We start from the raw sequence: 27,321 nt of genomic DNA, 5'->3' as shown, positions 1-27,321 counted from the left end.
AGATTATATTCCTGCTAGTGTGACTAGGAATATTTGTGTCGCTGCTCATTATAGTAGTGATTATAATTTAAAAATAGTTATCAATTTGACTAGAAAATTTTAAATAGATTTTTAGTGAGAGTACATTTTCCCCCACATATTTCTTTGCTGATTTTCTCTTTTTATGAAACAGCTATTTACTGTTTCATAAAGGGCTAAGTAAACAGCCCTTTATTCATTTATTTATTTTTTACCCTATAAGATGAGAGGAGCTTTTTTAGACTATCAAAGCTTTGATAGATTTTTTGTAATTTTTTTTCCCACATCTGCTCCACTATAAGATCTTTGAGGTCAGGTTCAGTAAGTCTATCCACTACTATACTTCTAAAACCTAGCACAGTATTTGACATAATATACACTAAAAATACTCATTGAATGGATTTCTGAATTAACGTGTGTTGTATCTTTAATGAAAGTAGAATGAAAAGGGAGAGTAGATAATCCTGAAGTTTTGGGCAAGAAAATACCTGGCAAATTTTGGTATATGGATCATTTAAAAATATAAAGATCTAAGAAATAGTTTAGTTTGGGATATGCTCTCTAGTAAAGTTATGAATGAGACATGGCCAGTTAACTATATTGATTTGAATTATGGCTATATCTAATAAATTCTGCTACTGAAATAATGATGGGACAGATTATTTTGTTGAACTGCTTTTACACAAAACATACCCTAAACTTTTAGGAAGAAGTTTATAGGAATCAAAGATATTAAATTAAGCTGAAAGATAGTATTCTTAATTTCATTATTCCTTGTATTTCTACAGCCTTCAGTTTCCTATCATCCAAAAACTTAGACAAAATGCTAGTGAATACCAAGAGAAAACAATATTCCATTTAATAGAGACGAAAAAGATCTTAAACAAAGTTAGAATATTTTCAGTTAATAATCTTTATGTAGCAGCATGAAATGGAAAAGCTGAAATAAATAAATGTAAATTATTCTACATTAATTGGACATTAACATAATATCAGAGAGAAGGGCTAAAGCGAAGGATAATATTTATTTAGTCAGTATAGAAACTTATTTCAAAGGAACAGAATTATAGGCCTACAAGGGACTTTAGAGGCTACTTAACTTATATCATGATGTTACAGATATAGAAACTGAGGTCTACTGGTTCTAACAAAGTTATGAAGTGGCAGACCAGGGCTCAATATCTAGTGCCTGAAAGAGCAGTACTTTTACATACTCAATATTGTTGACTTTTCAATTGACTTTGGATCTATAGTTTTTAAACATCCATCAGTACATCAGTCAAATGCAAATGCTAGAGAGTGCTTCTTCCAGAATATTAAAATTGAATTCATGAAGATGCAAAAATGGTCCATATGAATTACGGGAACCATGGGCCTAAAAGTCTGGCATATACTTCCAACAAAGGTAGAATTAATACAAGTTGCTATGTTTAATTAAGAGAAGACTCTAAAACATTTAACTTCCAGAAGATTATCACAGCATTATTTGTAAGACTAGGAAATAGGTAACAACTAGAATATGCAAAATAGGGACTGGTGAAAAAAACTATGCTATGCCCACAAATTAGAATACTGAACCAAGACTGATATTAATGTTGTAAAAAATAATTTAACAACATGGAAAGATGTTCATGACATAGAAAGGAAAGAATGTTACTAAATGTATGAGATAGGTTACAATACTTACATAGTTTAATAACAATAGCTAATATTTAGTGATCATTTCCTATATTTCAAACACTGTAGTCAATGATTTATATGCATTTTAAAATTTAAACCTTAAAATAATCCTATGAGGCAAATGGTATTATTATTTTTCATTTTACAGATGAGATAATTCAGGTTATAGAGACAAATTAATGTTCTGAAAGCCATACATATAGTAAGTGAAAAAACTGAGATTCAAGGCTAAGCCTGTCAGATTCCCAGAACCTGAGCTCTTAATCACTGCCTTCTTATCATGATCCATTTATATAAAATATTTGAATGCACAGGAAAATAAACCCAGGATGATATAAGCAGAGTTTTAACAGCTGTTATTTATTAAAGGTGGTCTTACAGGAATTCTCTTTGTTTTTGCTTATATTAATTTTTAAAATTTTCTAAAATGATCATGTATATTACTTTTCTTAAATAATAATAATAAAAGGACATGGCACTTGTAGACTGTCTAACCTATAAAACTGTTAACTATTAGCTAAGACTTTCTGGTTAACTATATATTCTCAGGCGAGCTAATCAAATTTCATTTGCAGCTCAGATTTCAATGTGGTGATTGTACATTTCACAGTTAAGTTATACTTAGTTTCAATGATAAATTAATTCTATGAACATTAAATGCTAAGAAAAGGATGGGGGAAATTCCATTTTCAATTTTCATTGTACATAAAGGTAGAGGGGATGTTTAATCAGATGAATGAAGAAACAAAAATCAAGGTAAATCTTTTATACTTAGCAGAATGTCATAGAACAACCATTTAAAATAATTTGTAAACTCAAAATTCACAGCTAAAATATATTATTACTATCTGATTTTAGTTTTCTTCAAAATATGAAACAGTTTACCATACTGGAGAGTGCCTTTCCTGTTAGAAAAGATATGAAACCCTTTATTTGAAGTCTCAAAAATCTGTTTTTCTATCAAACTAGAATAAATAGCAAAACAAATGTTGTTATAAAGGAGGAGAAACTAGAAAATAATGAATGAGAGTAGAAATAAGTTACTTAAAAGTCTCTAGGAGCCAGGCATTTAATGCAAACAAGTAAAGTAACCTAGAGGGTATAAAGAAAGCCACTTGAGTATTAATATATGTCATCTGGCCCAGTAATATTAACATGAGTTTTTAGAAAGCTGAAAACTGTATTTTTATTTAAAAAATCTCACCAATTTTAAATGTTCCAAACTAATTATAAAAAAGGAAGTCATCCCCAAAGACATCCCTAATAAAATTATCTTCCATCAACTAGGTTATAGCTTAAAAGAGGACTCTCTGTGTACCTATAAGTAGAAAGGAGATTCTAGGGAAACATTAGTTGCTGTAGAAATATAGAAGCAGTTTCACACTAGAAATGAGTAAAGCTAGCTGGAGATGTACTTTCTGGTTGTTATCTTGAAAAGACATTGTAAAGTCTTCTATTATTTTGAGTCAGGGAGGAGAAACTGTGTTCCCTGTCCTAGAATTAGTCTGGATCAGAGTCAGGGTGAGCTGTTTATGTTAAGCCTGGTACTGGTGGTCACTGACATGAAGGATAAGATCTCTGCAACGAGAACACCACTGCAACATGGTGAGGCCCAGGACACTTTGTACGAAACATAAAGCACTCACTCCGCTCACTTGATTATACCAGCGGTTCTTTAAGTCTGTTCCACAGACCTGTGAGGGTCCCTGAGATTCTTTCAGGGGTCCACAAGGCCAAATGATGTTAATAATAATACAAAGACATTATTTGCCTCTAACACTATGTTGACATTTGAAATGATGGTACAAAAGCAATGGTGGTTTGATACTACAGTAGAAATCTAGGCAGTGGATACAAACAGTGTGAATAGTTATTGAATTATTCACCACTATGTCCTAACTGTTTCATTAACATTGTCCTCTCAGTGAAACAGTAAATACTAACTCAATTTAATTAAAATTTGTCCACTGAGTGTGACAAAATAGGAAGAATGAAATAAAACACTTTCGCTGTATAACAAAGAATGACAGGTGTCTCAAGTTAAAGAACTTAGGCAACAGATTGAGTTGCAAGCTGAACTAGCCAGGTTTTGCACAGAACACTATTTTTGCTTGAAAGAATGTCTCACAAACTATGACTATTCAGACTTAGATGTCTGAGAGACATTTTCTTGAAAATGAATAAAATGAGACAGTCAATTTAGGGAAAACAAACAGGGCTTGTCGGCTTTTTTTGGCCAAAGAAAAAACTCTATGTTTTAAGCAAAAATTAAAATTATGGAAAATGGGTATCACCATGAGCTTCCAATGCTTCCAAGGAGTTTTTAACGAGTTGGTGGTTATATTAATGAAAATAAATTTTGATAGAGTAAACACTTGGAAGAACTTATATTTTCCATGTGATCAAAAAATACATTACAAGAACATACCTGGATCCATTAAACATTCAGGACCGACCAATGAATTTTTTATTTTTTTCCCAGAATGAACAACTTTTTATTGAGGTATAGCTGACTTACAATGTCACATTAGTTTCAGGTGTATAGCAAAGTGATTCATTTATACATATATATATATCCTTTTTATTATAGGTTATTATAAGATATTGAATACAGTTCCCTATGCTATATAGTAGGTCTCTGTTTATCTATTTTATAATGGTAGTATGTCCAAAGGATTTTAATATATTGGATATGAAATGGCTCTTGACAGGGCTAAATTCTACAATTCAAATAACTTTTATTATACTATCAACTGCACAATCTTGTTGTAGTGTCAAAGAATATCCACAATTATATGAAAATGTTATTGAGATATCCCTTTCTTTTCTAACCACATAACTGTGTGAGGTTGGATTTGTTTCCTTCAACCAAAACAACATATTCCAACAGACTGAGTACAGAAGCAGATGTGAGAATCCAGCTGACGTCTATTCAACCAGACATCGAAATGAATAGGAAAAAATGTAAAACAATGTCATCCTTTCTAGTAGATTTTTAAAAATTTTGGAAAACATTATTTTTACCCTTAGCAATATTATTTAAATTAACATAGAAAGGTCTTATTCTCAATTTAAAGCAAATAAATAACATTTTTAAAGTTTCTAAGTTTTAATTATCAGTGCAGTAAATATCACCAGCTATGACTCACATAAATAAGCCTTTGAGGTACTCAATAATTCCTAAGCATGTGAAGGGGTCCTGAGACCATTAAGTTTGAGAACTGATGGATATGACCAACAAAGTTGAGAGTATTATTGCTCAGCAACCCTCATCTCCATGAGATAGTTAACCAAAACTTATATTTTTATGTCCAGAGATATATTTTACTACACTAATTAATGTTATTAATTCAAAATGTGTTCCAACCTTTTTGGTGTTTGTTGACTCCACATGTAGAACCCATACACTTCTACAATGTCATTAACAGCTGTTGATGTGCCAATGTTGATATGACTTCAGACAAAAGCAAAGAAATCTGATGGTCAGTGTAGTTTTACTAATTTTTTTTAGGCTCTCAAAAACAGTAGAAAATAATTTGCAGGCCTCAGTTAGTGCCTTGATTCAGGCTAGAACTGCAGAACTTACTGAGTGTCCAAAGACTTGGGAACCAATGAACTAGCCATATTACACAATCATCTTGGCGTTCACAAAGGAAAGTGGTGATAATATGGAATAGTTGGTAAAAACTAATATCAATAGGAAAAAAACTCAAGAGAAAATATTACCTTGATACTAGATCAAATAATGCCATTTTTATATGTAAAGTAAATCCACTTCTTTTCAGATATACACATTAAAAATTGTGAGTTAAGAAAATATTCTTTATCCAGAGTAATCTAAATTCCTTTGTTCAAAGGACAATAACAGAACCCTAGAGAGGTTATAATTCTGCATTTTGTTTGAATATGAGACATTATTATTAAAGGAACACATACTCCATAAGGATACTTTAATATATATTTAAAATTATTTTGTAAACTTAAGTTAGATAGGAAAATTAATTTATATTTTCTTTCTAAGAAGAGAAAAAATAACATGCTGAGTAGTCTGTGCACAAAGTTCTATTCTAATTTTTGAAGTATAAGGGAGCATGTGCAGAGATTACCTTTATTTACTTTAGTCAAATTTCAGATGCTTAGGGAATAAAAGGAAAATTGAACTGGTCTTTGTAAAAAATTCTCTATTTTTAATGACATTGATAGGGAGTGGTGAATTGATTGAAAGTCTGGATTTTTTTTCTTTTCAGTTCTGGTCATTATTCTCTACATCAAGCCTCTTGATTCTAAAAGAGATGCTGCTGCCTTTCATAACTGAAAAGTAGAATTTATTTCATTTGTGAATCATATTCACTTTAAAACAGAATTTGTTATAGAATTATTCTTTTAGCAAACCATTTTTTGGGAGATGATCACCATTTTAGAATTTGAGTCCTCTAGAGATTGCCCATTCATAGAATCTACATACTATTTGACTTTTTGGCTTAGGCACTATTTTACTTAGGGCAATGTAAGACTAAAATCTCATGTTTGTTGTTAAAATACATTTCACTGTGTCCTCAAGCCAAAGGAGTGAAAATCACTTGTCATTTCAGTCAGATTTCATGAAAAGAAAATATCTGATATAAAGGAGAAATGAATTTCCCCATATACAGAAAAATATTATGTCATCCCAGCAAACAAATTTTTGCGGGAGACGATGCCATTTTATATAGAACTGTTTAGAAAAGAAAATACCCTGTCTTTATTAGATTGTGACGAGTGTACTGAAAAGGAAATCCAACCTTGGTTTGTTTGATAGATCATGTTTTCACTATAGGTGGAGAATCTTAATGGATTAAAGTACAATCTGGAATAAAATATTGCAGAGAGCAAATATATTGTGAATTCAAAATAATTTGTAATATCAACATTACAGCTGTTGACCTAACAGGAATAAATGCATACATATAAATGGACAGGAAGTTTACAGTTTAAATGCTGCCCCGTGATAAAACATTACAGAGGAAAAGGTTGGAACTGTTAGTTTTTAATCATAGTTTGGTTATTCAACCCTTCTGTATTTTCACCAAGACTAGGATAAGTGTTTCTGATGGTTATTCCCAGCGTATTCTGTACTTCTGCTGATAAATCATAAAAATTATTATACTTTACTATAATTTATAGTTGCCTGCTTTATCTGTCTGTAAAGCCAAGAATAGTGTTATTTGCCCACCACTGCTTTCCCAGCACCAGGCAAAGACTTATTTAATAGTTAATAACTCTATTGGGGAGGCAAGGATTACCAGTTTTATTACAGACAAAAAGCTCAGAGAAGTTGAACAACTTGCTTAATGCAGTGTAGTTATTAAGTAGAGAAGCCAGTGTTTGAAACCAGGACCTCTAATATCAAGTCAAGTGCTCTTTCTAGTGCTGGTCTTTTAAGACTGTATTGTATTTCCAATGTAAGGAAAATGTATTTGCACATTTTTTTTCTGCACATGACAGACTGCATGCCTAATCTGAAACATGGAAGGGGGATTTTTATGGGGTTTCGCTAACAGTAATATGTACTAAATTATAAACATTCCATCCAAGATACAGTAACAATAATGATGTCAGACTCAACTTGTTCCTGGGATGTCTCATATCTTAGACTGCTGCTGCTGCTGCTAAGCCGCTTCAGTCGTGTCCGACTCTGTGCGACCCCATAGACGGCAGCCCACCAGGCTTCGCCGTCCCTGGGATTCTCCAGGCAAGAATACTGGAGTGGGTTGCCATTTCCTTCTCCAGTGCATGAAAGGGAAAAGTGAAAGGGAAGTCGCTCAGTTGTATCCGACTCTTGGCGACCCCATGGACTGTAGCCTACCAGGCTCCTCCGTCCATGGGATTTTCCAGGCAAGAGTACTGGAGTGGGGTGCCACTGCCTTCTCCAATATCATAGACTGAAAACATTCAAAACCAAAATGCATTAACAATTTTCCTTTGCTTTTTCATTCCTTAGTATAGTCAACAACATCATTTACCCAAATTTTAAATTAGAACCCTGACCTTCATTTTTATTTCTTCTCTGCCTTGCATTTTTACGCTATAAAATTAATTTTTTTTTTAAGATAAGTAAGCCTTTATTTTCTCATTTATCTAGAATATATTTATGTGCTAAAACCTATGGCCTTGAATTTTACTTAGTATGCAAAGGGAAAAAAATCATTATTTAAAATAAAGAAGAACTGATCTGAAGTTGGATTTTGAAGTCACTGAATTAGGTTATTCGTGTACTAATGAAGTTTTACAGAGAGTTTTTGATTAGTGAATACTACCATTAAAGTGGTCATTATTGTGGAACATAATTCTCAAAACCTCCACCTGGCAAAAAAGCTGTTATTTTGTTTTCATCATTTGTCATGTCCCTGGTGAAATGCTACTCCTTAGAGTTGCCTTCTCTGATCATCCAATCTGAGATTTCCCTCCTTTTACTTTCTACTACACTTTTTCACTTCCTCTTGGTGTGAATTTCAATGTATCATTATTAAGTTATTATAAAAGTATATTTATTATAATTTGAAAGGTTATTTTTACATTATTTTAAAGGTTTTGTTTTTTATTATAATTTTTAAAGGTTATTTTAAATAAATTTATTTTAAAAATACCTATTTGTTTCAGCATACCTTTGACTAAACCGTAAACTCTATGGGGGAAGAGGTTACATCTATCACTGATATAAAAGTACATGTTAAAGCATCTAGTATACATTAATTAAGCAGTCTTATAATTTGAGACTTTTAATAGGAAGAGTAATTTGATTGTCTTCACTTTTTAAAAAGTATTCAAATTAGTTTTTCTATTATATTACTACTCTGATTCAACCTTAAAAGTTTAATTTTAAAATTAAATAACACCAAAGCAATAATTTTATCTTTGAGGTTACATTTTGGTGTTGGTAAAATTATTTAAAAGAAACAGAATCATATTCCTAGGCAAAAATACAGAAGAAAAATTTCTGAAAAAAAAAAAAGATTTTGAAATAAATTTTATTTGAATTCATTGTCAATTTGAACAGCTAAGTGTTATCTATGGAAAGATATCAAGACAAGCCACTTGTTATCCTAAAGTTTTGAAATAAGCAAAATAATAAATGTGGAAATTTAGAGCAATTTTTAAAACTGTAGTTAATAACTGCATTTATTAACTGTATTTAATATTCTCCTAGTAATTAAAATGTAACTCTGAAGTTTTAAAAAGTCCAAGAACTTAGATAAAACTTAGCTTTCAATATTTATGTACACAGTACAGCACTAAGAAAAATATACTGTCTTAGATAATTCCACATTCCAATCATTAAGGTCTTAATATTTGATGAATGAGTAATCTTTTATAGTGGACTTAATGTTTAGCTTTAACTGTTTCCCAGACTTCATAAATGAGTAAACTTATACAGCTGTAATTTAGTGAAGTCAAACAATAAATCATTCTGTTTTAAAAATTTGTAAGATATGGATGAGATTCTTCTACTCAATTTATGTCTTGATAACTCCATGTTTTCCTTCAGTTGAAGATGCAGCTGGCTGGCATTCAGTGTATAAACATATAACAAACATTTTATATCTAGAATGTTTTTATAGTTTTTCTTCATGAAGATTTAAGACCTCATTTTTTTAAACTATACAATTAATTATCAGCAATTTTTGACACAAGTCTAAAAATGATATTCAACAGTTAACACTCTGAAGACTACTAAAAAAGATGTAGGTTGCAATGTAAAAGCAACTGCACTACACATTTCAAGAACTGATTGAGATCACTTTCAGTTAAATTCAACAATAACATTCATAAAACTCATAGAAAAGCTGGAATTGAGGAAGGTAGCTATATAAATCCTTAAATCTGATGACAGTGAAAAAGTCATACTTTGAAAAATTACCTACAGATTTCTGAAATAAATTTACTGTATAGCCTGATAGTTAAAATCATATCCTATTAAATAAGAAGGAATGTTACTGTTTGCTTTTGATGCCAATAGTGGATCCATCCTATAGGAAACTTGAAAGTACAAATGACTAACTTTACAGGGAAGAGATATTCTAGGAAAAAGTATCATAGTCATAATTAGCTTTGCTACTCAGTTTATCACACACATGAAAATGTCAGGCAGCAAATAAATATCTAATCCTCTCCCTGGCTCACTGCTTTAGTACTTGGGAAAAATTAAAAAAGATAAATACTAAGATACTTCCTTCCTCCCCCAAAGGTTGGCATTAAAACTTTCTATCAATTTAGATTTGTTTCCAAATATTAGGCAGCAACATTCCAAGTTGAATATGTTTGAAAAAATTTGGAATGATACTAGAGCAAGGAGTTACCCCTGCCTGGACAAGTTAAAAAAAAAAATCCTTTTGGTGACATCATTTTATTTTGTTAATCTTGCTGTTTATTGGCCAGAAACACATTCACCCTCTGCATAAATAAATAACTTCATATCTGTACAAATAAGTATGATAAAAAATAAGAAGTCTACAACAAAGAAACAGCAGTTACAGAAAGTGATACCTACAGCTGTGAGGTAGTAGGCATTTTGAATGAAATTTCTATTCTATTGTTTGCCTAATACAATAATTTGTGAAACATTAGGTGATAACTATGTTATAGCCCATTAATTTTTCACTGTAATATCTTCCATGCAATCCAACCTTGACAAGCAGAGGGAAATACTGGTTAGTTTTCCCAGATGTACATAGCAGAGCAGGTGTAAGGTGCCAAGGAACTATACTTACTTTTGGTGTCGGGCAGGAAGCTGTAGAAAGGCGAGATGTAGCCTGAGCACGAGGAGATTCTGAAGGAGTAGTACTGAGGGAGGCTGTGTCTCGTGGGAGCACCTGAACGCCACGAGAAATGATGGAGTCTGGAATCTGAACAAGAGGAACAAGTATCGTTTAATATGCTGAAAATACCAATAACATGCAAAATCAATAGCCACACCAAACTTTTTTTTTTGGGGGCGGGGGTCGGGGGGGGGTAGTGGGCGGCACGCATATAGTCAAAGCTGTGGTTTTTCTAGTAGTCATGTATGGATGTGAGAGTTGAACCATAAAGAAGGCTGAGTGCTAAAGAATTGAGGCTTTCAAATTGTGGTGGTGGAGAAGACTCCTGAGAGTTCCTTGGACTTCAAGGAGATAAAACCAGTCAATCTTAAAGGAAATAAACCTCAACTATTCATTGGAAGGACTGATGCTGAAGATGACACTCCAATACTTTGGCCACCTGATGTGAAAAGCTAACTCATTGGAAGAGACCCTGATGCTGGGAAAGACTGAAGGCCAGAGAAAGGGGTGGCAGAGGATGAGATGGTTGAATGGCATCACTGACTCAATGGACATGAATCTGAGCAAACTCTGGGAGATGGTGAAGGACAGGGAAGCCTGGCATGCTGCAGTCCACGGAGATGCAAAGAGTCAAAGAGTCAGACACTAAATGACTGAACACCCTTTGCCACTCGGCTCTCAGATATTTGGTCTCACTTATCGTTAAGTATGAATGCATCTAAAAATTTGGGATAAGGTAGAAACCTTCAGATTCAATATATTTTTCTTGGCCAAATAATATTTCATCAAAGCTTTTTTATGAGGCAGTATAGAATTGTAGAGAGGAGTAAAGTTTTGGCATTCATATACTGGCTCTGTCATTTAACAGCTATTTAATTCCTAGATATTTTCCATTTCCCTTTCAGATTCATTCTCCACTCTTCTTCACTCTCTCTGTGCCAAGCTAAACTGTACAGATAGAATCAACAAGCTATTTTGTGCTCTCTGATTTCTAGCTGGGTCAGGTAAGAGGTACTATCAGGAAACTGAAGAATTGGGGGAGAATAAGGTCTGATATTTATTCCCTTGGCTTCCTCTCTAGCACGTCACTGTAGGTTGGCTAAGATCACAGGCCCTGTTAGATGCTTACAGTTCTTTTCTGGATTCCAATTACCTGCTCTCTTTTTTGCCCCATTAGGTTTAGGAGTATTAATGATTCTCATTATTACTAGTTCCAGGGTGCTGCATCATATTTTGTTGCTTTCTCTAAAATCTTCCCATGCTTTTATAAATATCATAGTCCTTTATTAAACTTCACAATTATCCATTTAAGTATGCTGTGACTTCTGCTGGTATACTGATGGATATATCATTTTTAAACTATTAATTCCTTTATCTAAAAAATGTGGATAAATGATAGCATTTACCTCACCAGATTACATCTGAGGGCTAAATAAGATAATGTGACAAGGGCTCAGGGCCGGGGCAATGGGATGATCCAGAAGGATGGGATGGGGAGGGAGGTGGGTGGGGGATCCGGGAAGGGGAACACATGTAAACCCATGGCTGATTCATGTCAATGTATGGCAAAAACTATTACAATATTGTAAAGTAATTAGCCCCCAACTAAAATAAATAAATTTATAAAAAAAAAAAAAAAAAAAAAAGAAAATACAAACAGACTTTTCTCCAATGAAGACATACAGATGGCCAACAAATATCTGAAAAGATGTGTTGCTCATTATTAGAGATACACAAATCAAATGGAATATTACTCAACCATGAAAAGGAAGGAATGCTAATCAGTTGAACTGAGGTGGATGAATGTAGAACCAGTTATAGAGAGTAAAGTAAGTCAGAAAGAGAAACACAAATATTGTATATTAAATATACATGGAATCTAGAAAAATGTTAGTGATGAATCTATTTCAGGGCAGGAATAGAGACAGACATGGAGAACAGACTTGCAGACACAGCAGGAGGGAGAGTGGCAAGAATTGAGAAATTAGCTTTGATATACATACACTACCATGTGTAAAAATAGATAGCTAGTGGGAAGTTGCTATGTAACACAGAGCCCAGCCAGGCTCTCTGTGACAGACTAGATAAGTGGCATGGGGGCAGGTTGGGAAGGAAGCTAAAGAGTGGGATATATATATGTATTATGGTTGATTTGAATTGTTGATGGCAGACTCCAACACAATACTGTAAAGCCATTATCCTCCAATTTTAAAACACAGAGATGCAAAAAAAAAGAAAAAACAATGTAGATCAGATAAGTGTATTGATATATTTAGCTCAACAGATATTAATTCCTAAAAACAACACAATCATTAAAAAATAAAAAATGTTTTTAAAAAAAAAAAAAGATAATGCATATAAATTATCTAGCACTTACAAGTATTTAATACTTAATAAATATTAGCTATTGTTATTATGTTATACACTAACAACTGATGTAAGTGAACATCACTACTGTAAAAACATACAAATGTAGGACAAATACTGTGGATTATTTGTCTTTAAAATTATTAATATTTATGTTGATTATAAAATTTGTTATTTAGGGCTATGTATAATCTAGTCCATATTCTGGGCTAGTACTAGTGAGTATAGGTCTTTTAATCTCAAAATGACAAGTTGACCACTTCCAAGTTTTATGCACAAGAGGGGAAATATGAATGATGAAAGAATAAGCAATTAACATTCAATCAAAATATTACTTACTATGTAAAAAGAAGAAAACAGCAGCCAGACATTGTGACTAGAAAGGTGCTCTTTATCTTTACACATCATCTCTTTCTCACAAAGGAAATACTACTTCCACAGGTGTTCTTTCATTTAGTTTCCATACCTACATCCTCAATACCAAAGGTACTGCCACAATTTATGGGCTTAATTTTTGTGATTTATGAACAATATCTGAATAACTATGATGAAAAGCAGTGGGAATTCTGAGAAGAAAAATGGCTCCATTTGCTAGTACACTTAAATACTGAATTGCAATAAATATTTTAAGAAACAGAGGTAGAGGCTCTTCTCTAATTTAGAAGAGCTATATATTGCCACTTACATCTAATAAAAAAGGTCAGGTATTGGAAAGAAAAAGGTCAAATGCCCCTACTGTATTTCACACAGTACCATGTTTCTCTCCTTCACGGAATTACCCACACTTACACTACATTTATATGAGTGCTAGTTTGGTCAATGCCTATCTCTCATACCAGAATGCATTGTCATGATGATGGAACTAAGTTTTTGCTACTACTGTACGTCCAGTGCCTAATGAAGCGTCTGCACATAGTAGTATACGTGTGTGATTTCCAGACTTATACACCGTCCACCTCCTCCCCCGCCACACACACACAGTATTCACCTCCACCCCTTCAATAGACAAAAGAGTAGGAAATTTGAGGGAGAAGGTAAGATTAGAGTGTGAGGTACAGGGACTTCCCTGGTGGTATAGTGGATAAGAATCTGCCTGTCAATGCAGGGGATACATGTTTGATAACTGGTCCAGGAAGATTCCACATGCCACAAAGCAAGTGAGCCTGTGCACCACAATTATTGAGCCTGCACTCCAGAGCCCAGGAGCTACAGCTACGGAGCCCACGTGCCACAACTACTGAAGCCTGCATGCCCTAGAACCTTTGCCCTCCAACAAGAGAAGACACCATGATAAGCCCATAAAACACAACTAATAGACTAGCCTCCACTCATGTCAACTAGAGAACACCCACATAGCAATGAAGATCTAGCACAGCCAAAAATACAAATAAATAAATGAATAAAAATTAAAAATACTGTCAAGTACATACTTTTGGGTTACTAGTTTGGAAATATACAATGAACTATTGGAAATATGAGTCTGGAGTCATGAAAAAGTTAGACTGGACATATACTTCGGGAATTATCATTGAAGGTGGTAGTTTCAGTCATGCAAACATTTCAGGTCACCCAGGGAAAATATGTGAAAAACCAAAGGCTGATTGTATGAAATTATTTCAGTTTGGAAGATAAATTATTTGGTCTTCCTATCTTTAAGAAATTGTTAGACAAAAGAGGAAAATCAAGACAGAGTGAACGTAAGGGAAGAGAAAAGAGAAGAAACTGTTAGGAGATGTTACAAAATATCAATTATTGGAGAGAACAGGAGTAAGATAAGAGCTGAAAAGATGCCCTTGGATCTAGTAATTATATAAAATACTACAAGTAAAGTAAACAAGAAAAGTAGAAATGAGGAAGCAAGTAGGGATGATAAAGCAGGGAAATTTGTGGGGAGAGAAAAAGACATTCACAAATATTCTTTTCTTTGGTGCTTGGAATAAAGATCTACTTTATTGACAAGAAAAGGGGGAAAAACAAGTGGGAAAGATCTCTCTAGAAGAGTCATAAATATCTGAATAAATGCACTGATGAATAAGCATGGAGGATAACTAAGGCATTGTCAAAAGAATTCTCAACCATCATTGTGAATTCTTATCAATAATAAATAAATAAAATCAATAATACAAGCCCATTATTCCATTGCAGAGTGTTCATAATGTTTCCTTTTTAGAGACATTATGAATGACTCTTGTTCATGTATCATAATTCCCATATGCATTAATTCTAGGTTATATACAGTCAGAAACATAATTGCTGGTTGTTGGCTGTAAATATCTTCTTTTACAAATTCCCAAATTGGTTAAGCCAATTTAAGTCTATCAAAAGAAAATAGTAACAATTTGTCTTACTTTACAACTTAGCTCTACCTAGTATTGTCAGTAATATTTTTTCAAATGTGATAGACAGTAAAAATATCTTAAAGTGGCTTTCTTCTTCCCTCATTGTTAATAAGAATAAACACTTTTTCATGTTTACCAGCCATTCAGCTGTTCTCTTTTGTAAAGTTCCTGTTCAAGTGTTTTGCCCAATTTTCCCCTTATTGAGCAATTCTTTTTATTTAATTATTACATTTCTGTATCTATTCTGGATAGCTAGTCTTTTATCAGTTTTATATGGTAAAAATATATATTCCTACTATGCAGCTTGCCTTCCAATTTCATCATGTATTCTGATGAACAGAATATTTTAATTTTTATTAAATTTTATTGATAGTTAGCTATTATATAGTTAGAAAACAAATCAATATTTTCCTTTATAGTTAGTGGGTTTTGTATCTTAAAAGGAAAACTTCCCGAGTGACCTCAGTAGAAAGGTGGAGTAGGTAATATCAACAGCCCATCCCTCATTAAAGAAGTGAATAAACAAACAAAAACTGTCAGAATCAACTTTATCAGAAATCTATAAACTAATCAAGTTTACAGCAGCCAAATGAATGCTTAATGAAAAAAACCTCACAAAACTCCCAACTGACCCCCACTACATAGCTCAGTGATGCCTGAGAAGATGACAGAGTCCACAACTCTGGTGAAGGTTCTGAGTACTGAAGGGGAAACAAATCTTGTCCTCAAGAGTGGGGGCTGTTTGTTTCAACATTTCTGGTGGCTCACTGAAGGATATTCTCAAAGACCTGCCTTTATTTCCTCTATTTTGGAACTCCCAAATGGCTCAGGCAGCTACTGGAGGAGTTGTTGATGCTGTTCAGTTGCTCGGTCGTGTCCAACTCTTTGCGACCTCATGGACTGCAGCACACCAGGCTTCCCTGGCCATCACCATCTTCAGGAGCTAGCTCAAATTCAAGTCCATTGAGTCGGCAATGCCATCTAATCATCTTGTCCTCTGCCGTCCCCTTCTCCTCCTGCCTTCGATCTTTCCCAGTATCAAGGTCGTTTCTAATGAGTTGGCTCTTGGCATCAGGTGGCCAAAGTACTGGAGCTTCAGCTTCAGCATCAGTCCTTCCAATGAATATTCAGGACTGATTTCCTTTAGGATTGACTGGTTTAACCTCCTGGCAGTCCAAGGGTCTCTCAAGAGTCTTCTCCAACATCACAGTTCAAAAGCATCAATTCTTTGACGCTCAGCCTTCTTTATGATCCAACTCTCATATTTATTCATGACTACTGGAAAAACTATAGCTTTGACTAGATGTAACATTGTTGGCAAAGTAATCGCTCTGCTTTTTAATATGCTGTCTAGGTCTTTTCTTCCAAAGAGCAAGTGTCTTTTAATTTCATGGCTGCAATCACCATCTTGAGTGATTTTGGAGAAAATAAAGTCTCTCACTGTTTCCATTGTTTCCCCAACTATTTTCCATGAAGTGATGGGACTGGATGCCATGATCTTCGTTTTTTGAATGTCGAGTTTTAGGCCAGTCTTTTCACTCTCCTCTCTCACCTTCATCAAGAGGCCCTTTAGTTCCTCTGCTTTCTGCCATAAGGGTTATCTGCATATCTGAGGTTATTGATATTTCACCTGGCAATTTTGATTCCAGCTTATGCTTCATCCAGCCTGGCATTTCACATGATGTAATCTGCAAAGAAGTTAAATAAGCAGGGTGACAATATACAGCCTTGACAAACTCTTTTCCCAATTTGGAACCAGTTCATAGTTTCATGTCCGGTTCTAACTGTTGCTTCTTGACCTGCATACAGGTTTTGGGGGCAGGTAAGATAGTCTGGTATTCCCATCTCTCTTAAGAATTTTCCATAGTTTATTTTGATCCACAAAGTCAAAAACTTAACATAGTCAATAAAACAGAAGTAGATTTTTTCTGGAACTCTCTTGCTTTTTCTAGGATCTGATGGATGTTGGCAATTTGATCTCTGGTTCCTCTACCTTTTCTAAATCCACCTTGAACATCTGGAAGCTCTCAGTTCAAGTACTATTCAAGCCTAGCTTGGAGAATTTTGAGCATTACTTTGCTAGTGTGTGAAATGAGTGCAATTGTGTGGTAGTTTGAACATTCTTTGGCATGGCCTTTCCTTGGGATTTTCATGAAACTGACCTTTTCCAGTCTTGTGGCCACTGCTGAGTTTTCCAAATTTGCTGGCATATTGGATGCAGCACCCTCACAGCATCATCTTTCAGGATTTGAAATAGCTCAACTGGAATTCCATCACCTCCACTAGCTTGGTTCATAGTGATGCTTCCTAAGGCCCACTTGACGCTTCCTAAGGCCCACTTGACTCAAGGATGTCCGGCTCTAGGTGAGTGATCACACCATTGTGGTTATCTAGGTCATTAAGATCTTTTTTGTATAGTTCTTCTGTGTATTATTGCCACCTCTTCTTAATATCTTCTGCTTCTGTTAGGTCCATACCATTTCTGTCTTTTATTGTGCCCATCTTTGCATGAAATGGTCCCTTGGTATCTCTAATTTTCTTGAAGAGATCTCTAGTCTTTCCCTTTCAATTGTTTTCCTCTATTTCTTTGCATTGATCACTGAGGAAGGCTTTCTTTTCTCCCCTTGCTATTCTTTGGAACTCTGCATTCAGATGGCTGTATTTCCTTTTCTCCTTTGCCTTCGTTTCTTTTCTTTTCTCAGCTATTTGTAAGGCTTCCTCAGACAACCATTTTGCCTTTTTGCATCTCTTTTTCTTGGGGATGGTTTTGATCATGGCCTCCTGTACAATATTATGAACCTCTGTCCAGAGTTCTTCAGGCACTCTGTCTATCAGATCTAATCCCTTTAATCTATTTATTACTTCCTCTGTATAATTGTAAGGGATTTGATTTAGGTGATACCTAAATGGCCTACTGGTTTCCCCTACTTTCTTCAATTCAAGTCTGAATTTTGCAATAAGGAGGGGAGGTTAACAAAAAAGTAATGCCAAATATATTAGCCACTGCTGTCTGGGTAAAGGATAAAATGTGAAACAAATAATAGAATAATACTTCAAAAATCTGGGAGGGAAGGCCATGTAATGCACTTTGAAAAGTTCACAGATTTTCCTGAGTATCCAGCAAGTCACGATTATGCCCAAGGCCAGGCATATCCTTAGAAGATTTCAACTTCTGCTGAGCTAAAGATTTTTCCCAAGCAGGAAGTGAAGATTAGTTAGAGTAGTAAACTGTCTACCTGAGTGTTGAAGGTGTGCTAAAATATATACAAAGAGCTCATCTGCAAAGAATGGGAGATTTTTTTTTTGTATATACATATTTTCTGGGCATTTAAGGAACTTACGTAAAATCACTGTGAGCTGACCATGAAGCTAATAGAAAAGAGACTTTAGTGGTCACACACAGCAAAGAATAACAGACTTGACAAAAGTAGTTCAGGTAAGTTAATCAACAAACAACAACAATTTTAACAGGTAACAGTAACACACCCTGGGGAGGAAAGAGAATTTGATTTTCAGAGTTGCTACTAATAATATTCACAGGGTTCAGTTTTCAACAAAAAAAAAATGTAAGGTATGAATAGAAACAAGGAAGTATGACCTATGTATAGCAAAAAAGAAGAAGAAAAAACAGAAACTGTCCTTGAGAAACTCTAGATACTGGGCTCACGGGGCAAATTTTTAAACTAAGTATTTAAAATATATTCAAAGAGCTAAAAGCAATCTGGAAAAGAACAAAAGAAAGCATGGTAATGATATATAACCAATAAACAATATCAATAAAGAGGTAGAAATCATAAAAAGAAACCAAATAGAAATTCTAAAGTTGAAAAGTATAACTAAAATAAAAAGTTCACTAGAGGGATTCAGTATCAGATATGAGGAGGCAGAAGAAAAAAATCAGTGAACTGAAGAGTAGAAATAAAGAATAAGGAAAAATGAACAAGGTTTAAGAAACATATGGGACACTAACAAGTCTACCAAGTTATGCATAATGGGAATCCTATGGAGAAGAGAGAAAGTGGTAGAGAAAATATTTGAAAAAATGTTGTCTAAAAGTTTCAAATTTGATGAAATACATGAATCCACACATCCAAGACACTCAGAGGCCCCCAGATAGCTTCACTAAAAATTTTATCAAATATTTAAAGAAGAGTTAACATAAATCCTTCACAAACTCTCCTAGAAAAGAGAAGAAAAGGTTTTGTATTATGTGGTCAGTTGGCCCTGATACCAAAGACAAATAAAGATGACTCAGGAAAACAGTATTACAAGCCAATATCCAATGGATAGGGAAACTTAGCATGCTGTAGTCCATGGGGTTGCAAAGAGTCGGACATGACTGAGCGGCTGAACTAACTAACTATCCTTTATGAATATAGATGTTTGGCAAACATTCTGAATAAAATAGTATTAAACTGAATCTAACAGCATGTTAAAAGTATTATATACTACAACCAAGTGGGATTTATCCCATGAATCTAGGGGTGACCCAACATAATAATCTATGTGTAATATAACAATGTATAATACAAAACATTAATAGAATGAAAAAATCGACATGATCCAAAATTCCAAATGATGTAGAAAAAGCCTTTGACAAAACAGAACACCTTTTCATGATAAAAATGCTCAGAAAACTAGGAATAAGTTTCCAAACCTGATAACAGCCTCTACGAAAACCCCATGGCTAACATCCTACTTAATGGAAGACTGAAAGTTTCCTTTAAGATCAAGCTCAAGGATGTCTGCACTCATCACTTCTTTTCAACATTACTAGAAGTTCTAGCTGGGGAAATCATGCAAGAAAAAGAAATAAAAGGAATCTGAATTCAAAAGAAAGACGTAAAATAATCTCTACTCATCAGTTCAGTTCAGTTTAGTCGCTCAGTTGTGTCTGACTCTTTGCAACCCAATGGACTGCAGCACACCAGGCTTCTCTGTCCACACCAACTCTCGGAGGTTACTCAAACTCATGTCCATTGAGTCGATGATGCCACTATATAAATATATACAATACATACATACATACATAGTTTTTCCACAGAAAGAAATATTTGAAGTAATAAATTCAGCAAAGTTACCGGATACATGAGGAACACACCAAAATCAGTTGTATTTGCACTAATAGTGAAAATTTCAAAAAGAAAATTAAGAAAACAATTCCACCTACAACAGAATCAAAAAGGATAACACAATAAGGAATAAACTTAACCAAGGTGGTGCAAGAATTATACACCAAATCTTACCAAACATAAGAAGACATAAATCAATGGAAAGACATATATTAAGATGGCAATACTATCCAGAGGGAATTACAAATTCAATATAATCTCTATCAAATTCAAACAGAATTTTTTGCAGAACTAGAAAAGCCCACCTAAAACTCATATGGAATCTCAATGGACTCCACATAGCGAAAACAATCTTGAAAAATAAAATTGGAAAACTCATACTTTTCAATTTCAAAACTTACTTCAAAGGTGCAGTAATCCAAACAGTGCAATGCTGCCATAAGGACAGACACACAGATCAATGGGATACAATTGGAAGTAACAAAATAAATCCTTTATACTTTTACAGTTGACCATTTTTTTACAAAAGTGCTAAGACAATAGAAAAGAATAACCTTTTCAACAAATTCTGCCACAACAACTAGATATCCACATTTATAAATGAAGTTCTACTCTTTCCTCACACTATATACAAAAATTATCTCAAAATGGATCAATGACCTAACTGTAAAGAGCCAAAAACGATAAAATTCTCAGAAGAAAACAGAGGGATAAATGTCCTTTACTTTGGACTTGGCAATTGATTCTTAGATATGATACTAAAAGCAGAGAGACAAAAGAAAATTTAGGCAAATTGGACATCATCAAAATAAAAAGTTTTGTACATTACAGGACATTATCACGAAAGGTTGAAAAGACAATCAATAGAATGGGAGAAAATATTTGCAAATCATATATTTGACAATAGTTTAGTATCTAGAATATACAAAGAATAATTACAATGGAACAACAAAATATAACTCATTAATAACATACCTTATTTTAAGAAATGAGTGAAACGACTTGAATAGACTTTTCTCTGAAGATGATATAGCAATGGCCAACAAAGAACATGAAAAGATGTTCATTATCATTAGTAATTATGGAAATGCAAACAAAACCACAATGAGATACTTAACACTCACTCAATGGCTCTGATCTCTTTAAAAAAGGAAAATAAAAAACGTTGTTGAACATGTGGAGAAAATGAAAACCTCATACATTCCTATTAGATTTGTAAAATGTTGCAGCTCTGTGAAAAACAATTCAATGGTTCCTCACAAAGTTAAACACAGAATTACCGTATGACTCAACAATTCTATTCAAGGTGTATAACCAAAAGAATTAAAAACTGATTTTCAAAAAAATGCTTGTACACAGATGCTGACAGCAGCATTATTTTAATAACCAAAAAGTGGAAACAACTAAAATGTTTATCAACTCATCAATGGCTAAACAACATGTGGTATACCTACACAATGGAATATTTTACAGCTATATAGCAGAGTACTGATACTGCTACAACACAGGTGAACCTTAGAAACATGATGTGAAGTGAAAGAAGCTAGATATGAACAATCACATATTGCATGATTCCACTCACGTGTAATGTTCAGAGTGGGCAAATACATAACCAGTAAGCAAATTAGTTGCTGACAGGGGATGGGAAGTAGGGGTATGGGTAGTGACTACTTACTGGGTGTGGTATTTTTGAAGGGTGATAAAATATTCTGGAGTTAGATAGCAGTGATGCTTGCAGACACTGTAAATGTACTAAAAGCCATTGAATTGTACACCTAAAAATGGTGAATTTTACTTCAATTATATTGAAAAAGAAATCCTTCCCTAATCTATTGCTAAGCTAAGTCGCTTCAGTTGTGTCTGACTCTTTGCAGCCCTAACCCTGTAGCCGGCTAGGCTCCTCTGTCCATGGGATTTCCCAGGCAAGAATACTGGAGTGGGTTGCCACTTCCTTCTTCAGGGAATCTTCCAACCCAAGGATCAAATCTGCATCTCTCATGTCTCCTGTATTTGTAGGCAGGTTCTTTACCACTAGCACCACCAGGGAAGTCCCTGATCCGTTACAATGAAAATTTTGTCCTATATAAATCTATGAAAGCTTTATAATTCTGTCTTTCATATTTAGGTCTCTGAAAAAATTAGAATTGATTCTTGGATACTGTATTGGATAAGAGATCAATTTCACTTTTTTTTTTTCCATAAGGACAGCTTGTGGTCCCAGCATCATTTATTGAAAAAAGAGCTTCTTCATTAATGTGTGGTACAGATTCTGTTATATACCAAGTGTCCATGTGTTGGTATTTCTCAGGCTTCTCTTCTGTTTCATTGATCAAAGTGGTAATTCTTGCACCAGTAATGTACTACTTTATATCATTTTAAGTCTTGCTATTTATAGAGCAGATCTTCTCACTTTATTCTTTTCTTATTCAAAGAGTATCTTGGTTATTTTTGATCCTTTGCACTTTCTGTTCTGTATAAATTTTAGAAACAGCTTGTCACTTTTCTCTCTCCTCTTAATTAAATACACACACACATACACACACCACATACAAACTGTTAGGATTTTATTTACTACCTTTGTACAGAAAAAGATAATAAAGTTTTAGAGGATACCCCTCTAATTTGCTAAAAAGCATTTGCTTCTGGGGGTGTGTGAACGCAAATGAGAATGAGATGAGAGGATGATTCAGGTGGATGCTAACCTTACCTACATTTCATGTGTATGTTTTAATAAAAAGAATGTACTCATGTATCACTGTACAGTAAAGAAGTTTTAGTAATGAAAATTCTGGGAGATGTTTCAAAAATTAAGAAGTGGTCAATGTGCTCAACAGCTAGGGAGAACTCAAAAAAAGGAGCATCATCTCTTGTACAGAGTTGATAGTAAAGAATTTTTTCTTTGATAATAAAGAAGTAGAAGAAGCCAATAACAGAATTACAGGCTCTCTTGAGATGGAAGGAATAGAACAAACTATTAACTCAGAAAAATAGTTTATGCAGAAAGGACAGTTGTTTAGCCTTGATGATCTTTATTTTAATATAATAAGCAAGAGAGAATAGGGGAAATGAGATAAAAAAAAGTAAAGCTCTAAAAATTGCAATTGTTACAGCCACAAAAGAGAACAGTATGGAGATTCCTTAAAAAACTAGCAAGAGAACTACCGTATGACCCAAAAATTCCACTACTGGGCACATATCTTGAGAAAACCAGAACTGAAAGAGGAGCATGTACTCCAAAGTTCGTGATAGCACTATTTACAACAGCTAGGACATGGAAGCAACCTAGATGCCCATCAACAGATGAATGGATAAAGAAGTTGTGAGATACACACACACACACACACACAAAATAGCATATTACTCAGCCATAAAAACACATTTGGGTCAGTCCTAATGAGGTGGATGAACCTACAGCCTGTTATACAGAGTGAAGCAAGTCAGAAAGAGTAAAACAAATATCATATATAAACACATATAATATAGAATCTAGAAAGATGGTACTGATGAACCTATCAGCAGGGCAGCAATGGAGACGCAGACATAGAGGACAGACTTATGGACACAGGGGAAGAAGAGGGTAGGACAAACTGAGAGAGTAGCCTGGAAACATATAAATTACCATATGTAAAATAGGTAGCCGGTGGAAATTTGCTGTATAATGCAGGGAGGTCAAAGCAGGTGCTCTGTGACAACATAGGAGGTAGGATGGGATGGGAGGCGAGAGGGAGTTTCAAGGGGAGGGGCATATGTATACCTATGGCTTATTCATGTTGATGTATGGCAGAAACCAAGACAGTATTGTAAAGCAATTATCCTCCAGGTAAAATTAAAAAAAAAAAAAGGAATCAATAAGAGATGAATGAAAGCCTTGCTAAGTAGTGGGGTTCACTTAGAGCAAGCAGAATTTGTAGTGGGTAAGTCAGCACAAATAAAGAAAAATGTCAAGTAACTTCCAAAAGAAATAACATTCCTACTTTTAAGAGCACTCATCTGTATTCCTATTATCTTATGCAACTGAGAACACAGGGAAAACAATTTGCTTCAGTTGATATCAAATCCTGTGTAGATATGTATTGTAATTTCAACTGTGAACTACTAAACAATAGAATTCTCCTCATGAAGGGAAATTATAATTGGAATACCTATTTTCTTAGGATCTGATTATTTCTAGTTATGTAGTATTCTGTTCTAAAGCTGTTTTCACTGATTGGGCAAACCCTTCTAAAAAAAGAAATGGGAAATTATATTATCAAAGTTAGGGTAGCTAGCCAAAATATCATTTCCTTTATAACCTCTGTCTTTTGAATTGCTAGTAAGAATATCAACAAACACACAACTTTGCATCTTGATGCTAGAGAAATTCTTAAGTGAGCATACATTTCCCCTTTCAATCACTGTTTTTACCACCTAATATTTTTATTTTGAAAAAGTATTTAAACTTACAGAAAAGTTGCAAGACTAATACAATAGAAGATCTGTTATCTAAATTAAATTTTGGGTAGCTAGTGATCAAATTCATAATAATTGCAGTGAGTCTCCCTAAACAGCCATATATAAAGAAGTATGGCTTTCATAGCAACAATTTGCCAGTCTCCATGGTGAAGCTTTTGAAGTCCTTGTCTAGCCTGGTGGTTAGCTATATCATATAAAACCTTTCCTAGTAAATTCTCTGTTTAGAGATATTTAAGGTAGGCTGCACTCGCTTAAAAATCCTACTATATACCCAGGTGTACAATATAGGATCTGAACTAATAAAAATAGATTACATATGAATGCCTAAATGGGTTCTTTCAGAAAAAAAATACATCACATGTCTTTCTGGAACTTCTAATACTGGTCAGAATACCAATTAAAGTTCTATGATTAAGAGCTATGAAAATTTTACTAAAGAACAAAACTATCAAACCAGAGTATCTTGAGTTCTGTAAGGTATTTGACAAGCCATATATGTGACAAGAATTCAAAAGTTCTTGGAACAAGATAGACAAAGTGGCTTTTGATGGGCTATAAGAGAAATATGTCAGCTGGTTAAGCAATTAACCAATAGGCTTTCTGGTAGCATGTGAAATAGCCTATCTTAAATAGCATGTGAAATAGCCTATCCTAAAAAAATGTTCGTTAAGTGACTTGAGTGACAACATTATTACTGTATTTGCATTATTAACGTAAAATATCAGATGTCTTATACAGATTTTGAAAAAGTCTCCTTGGGGTGGACTGATAAATGTAGCAAAATGAAATTCAACAAGAATATATGTGAGGACCTGGATTTTAATTAAAATTAATGGTATTAAAAAAACACAAGAATTTATGATTCATATTTATAAAGAAAAGCCACACTTTATGTTTTGTCTAGACAGAGACCTTATGAAGTATGACTATAACAGATGTTTTTAAATAAATGTAAAAATTTAAATATTTATGAGTTTGTTTCTTAACAATTATTTACACCTACTAAAATTATTTAGGATTTTTGTTGTTCTTAATGGTCTTAATCAGAGTTTTTATAACATGTTATTTCATATAAATTTGCCTTCCAGGAAAATAAAAAGGTATAATCTTGCCGATACCTGCATTCCAACATCAATTTCCGATTGTGTATTTGTCTAAAACTCTTTGAAAAATGTCTGCTACATAATCAGTATTTAAATGCTGTCTATTATCATTAATACTATAGCTGCTTAATACATTTGCTTAGTATAGGGAGAGAATACGTTGATTATTTGTTTATATCATGGAAAAGTTCTTATAAATCATGGGGAATGCTAAACATATTTTGGTTTTTTTATGTCTTATGAACTTAGTTGGATGATGCTTCATATTTTTTCATAAAATATATTTAACAAATATTCATACAGGGTATACTATGTGTCAAACTGTGCCAGATGTCGGTTCAGTTCAGTTCAGTCGCTCAGTCGTGTCCGACTCTTTGCTACCCCATGGACTGCAGCACGCCAGGGTTCCCTGTCCATCACCAACTTCTGGAGCTTACTCAAACTCATGTGCATTGAGTTGGTGATGCCATCCAACCATCTCATCCTCTGTTGTCCCCTTCTCCTCCTGCCTTCAATCATTCCTAGCATCAGGGTCTTTTCAAATGAGTCAGTTCTTCGCATCAGGTGGCCAAAGTGTTGGAGTTCAGCTTCAATATCAGTCCTTCCAATGAATATTCAGGACTGATTTCCTCCAGGATTAATCATATAAACTAAGAAATGTGATCCTTGTCTCATGGATGTTATAGATAACATATACAGAAACCAAAGTGAAAGTGTTAGTCGCTCAGTCATGTTCAACTCTTTGTGACTGCACGGATTGCAGCTGCCAGACCCTTCTGTCCATGGGCTTCTCCAAGCAAGAATATTGGAGTGGGTTGCTATTCCCTTCTCCAGTGGATCTTCCCAACCCAGGGGCTGAACCCAGGTTTCTTGCACTGCAAGTGGATTCTTTATCATCTGAGCCACTAGGGAAGTCCCACAGAAATCAAACACATGAATAATACATAGTTGTAAATTGTGGTAAGTGCTATAAAGGAAAATAACAAGATGTTATGAGAGAGAATAATGAGAAAAAATTAGATCAAAGGAGGCAGATTAGCAAAGTCTTTCTGTGATTAAAGAGACACTGAAACTGGAACAGAAAGGATAATCAGAAGTTAGCCAGGCAAAGAGTGGGGTTAAGAGCTTCTAGGTAGTGGTAACAGCATGTTACCAGAGCCAAGAAAAAGCTGGATGTAAACTTAGTGAGCAGTGGGGAGAGGGAGAGAGATGGTAACAGAAGGACTTAGAAACAGATCACGCAGAATCTAGCAGAACAGAAACTATCTAATGCCAAGGCTCTAGCTGTTAAAGCACAGTGCATACTATTTCTCAGGTTTGAAAAAGTCTATGAACTTTATTTTAATATAACTTCCTACTTACCTTATTGATAATAGCAATCTTTGTGAAAAACTATAAGAACATGTATTTTTTTTACCCAAATAATGATTACTACAAGTTTATAACAAATATATACACAATCAGTCCAAAATATTACTCAATGGTCAATGTTAGG

At 34.1% G+C, this 27,321-nt stretch overlaps 1 protein-coding gene across 19 annotated transcripts in view; it reads right to left on the bottom strand.

Annotated features, from left to right (window-relative positions):
* Positions 1-27,321, bottom strand: part of GPHN (gephyrin) — a 525,210-nt gene that overhangs the window by 183,093 nt on the left and 314,796 nt on the right. For all 19 annotated transcript variants that reach the window (XM_081513386.1, XM_081513387.1, XM_081513388.1 and 16 more), the window contains one exon: positions 10,446-10,580. In XM_081513386.1, coding sequence (XP_081369512.1) covers positions 10,446-10,580 — 135 coding nt within the window. The remainder of the gene's footprint in view (positions 1-10,445; positions 10,581-27,321) is intronic.

This window comes from Giraffa tippelskirchi, chromosome 7 (assembly GCF_054371585.1).
Source record: "Giraffa tippelskirchi isolate mGirTip1 chromosome 7, T2T-mGirTip1v1.2.pri, whole genome shotgun sequence".
In the NCBI taxonomy this organism is placed as follows: Eukaryota; Metazoa; Chordata; class Mammalia; order Artiodactyla; family Giraffidae; genus Giraffa; species Giraffa tippelskirchi.
The sequence above is the reverse complement of the archived record's forward strand: the minus strand, read 5'-3'. Positions and strand labels throughout refer to the sequence as shown.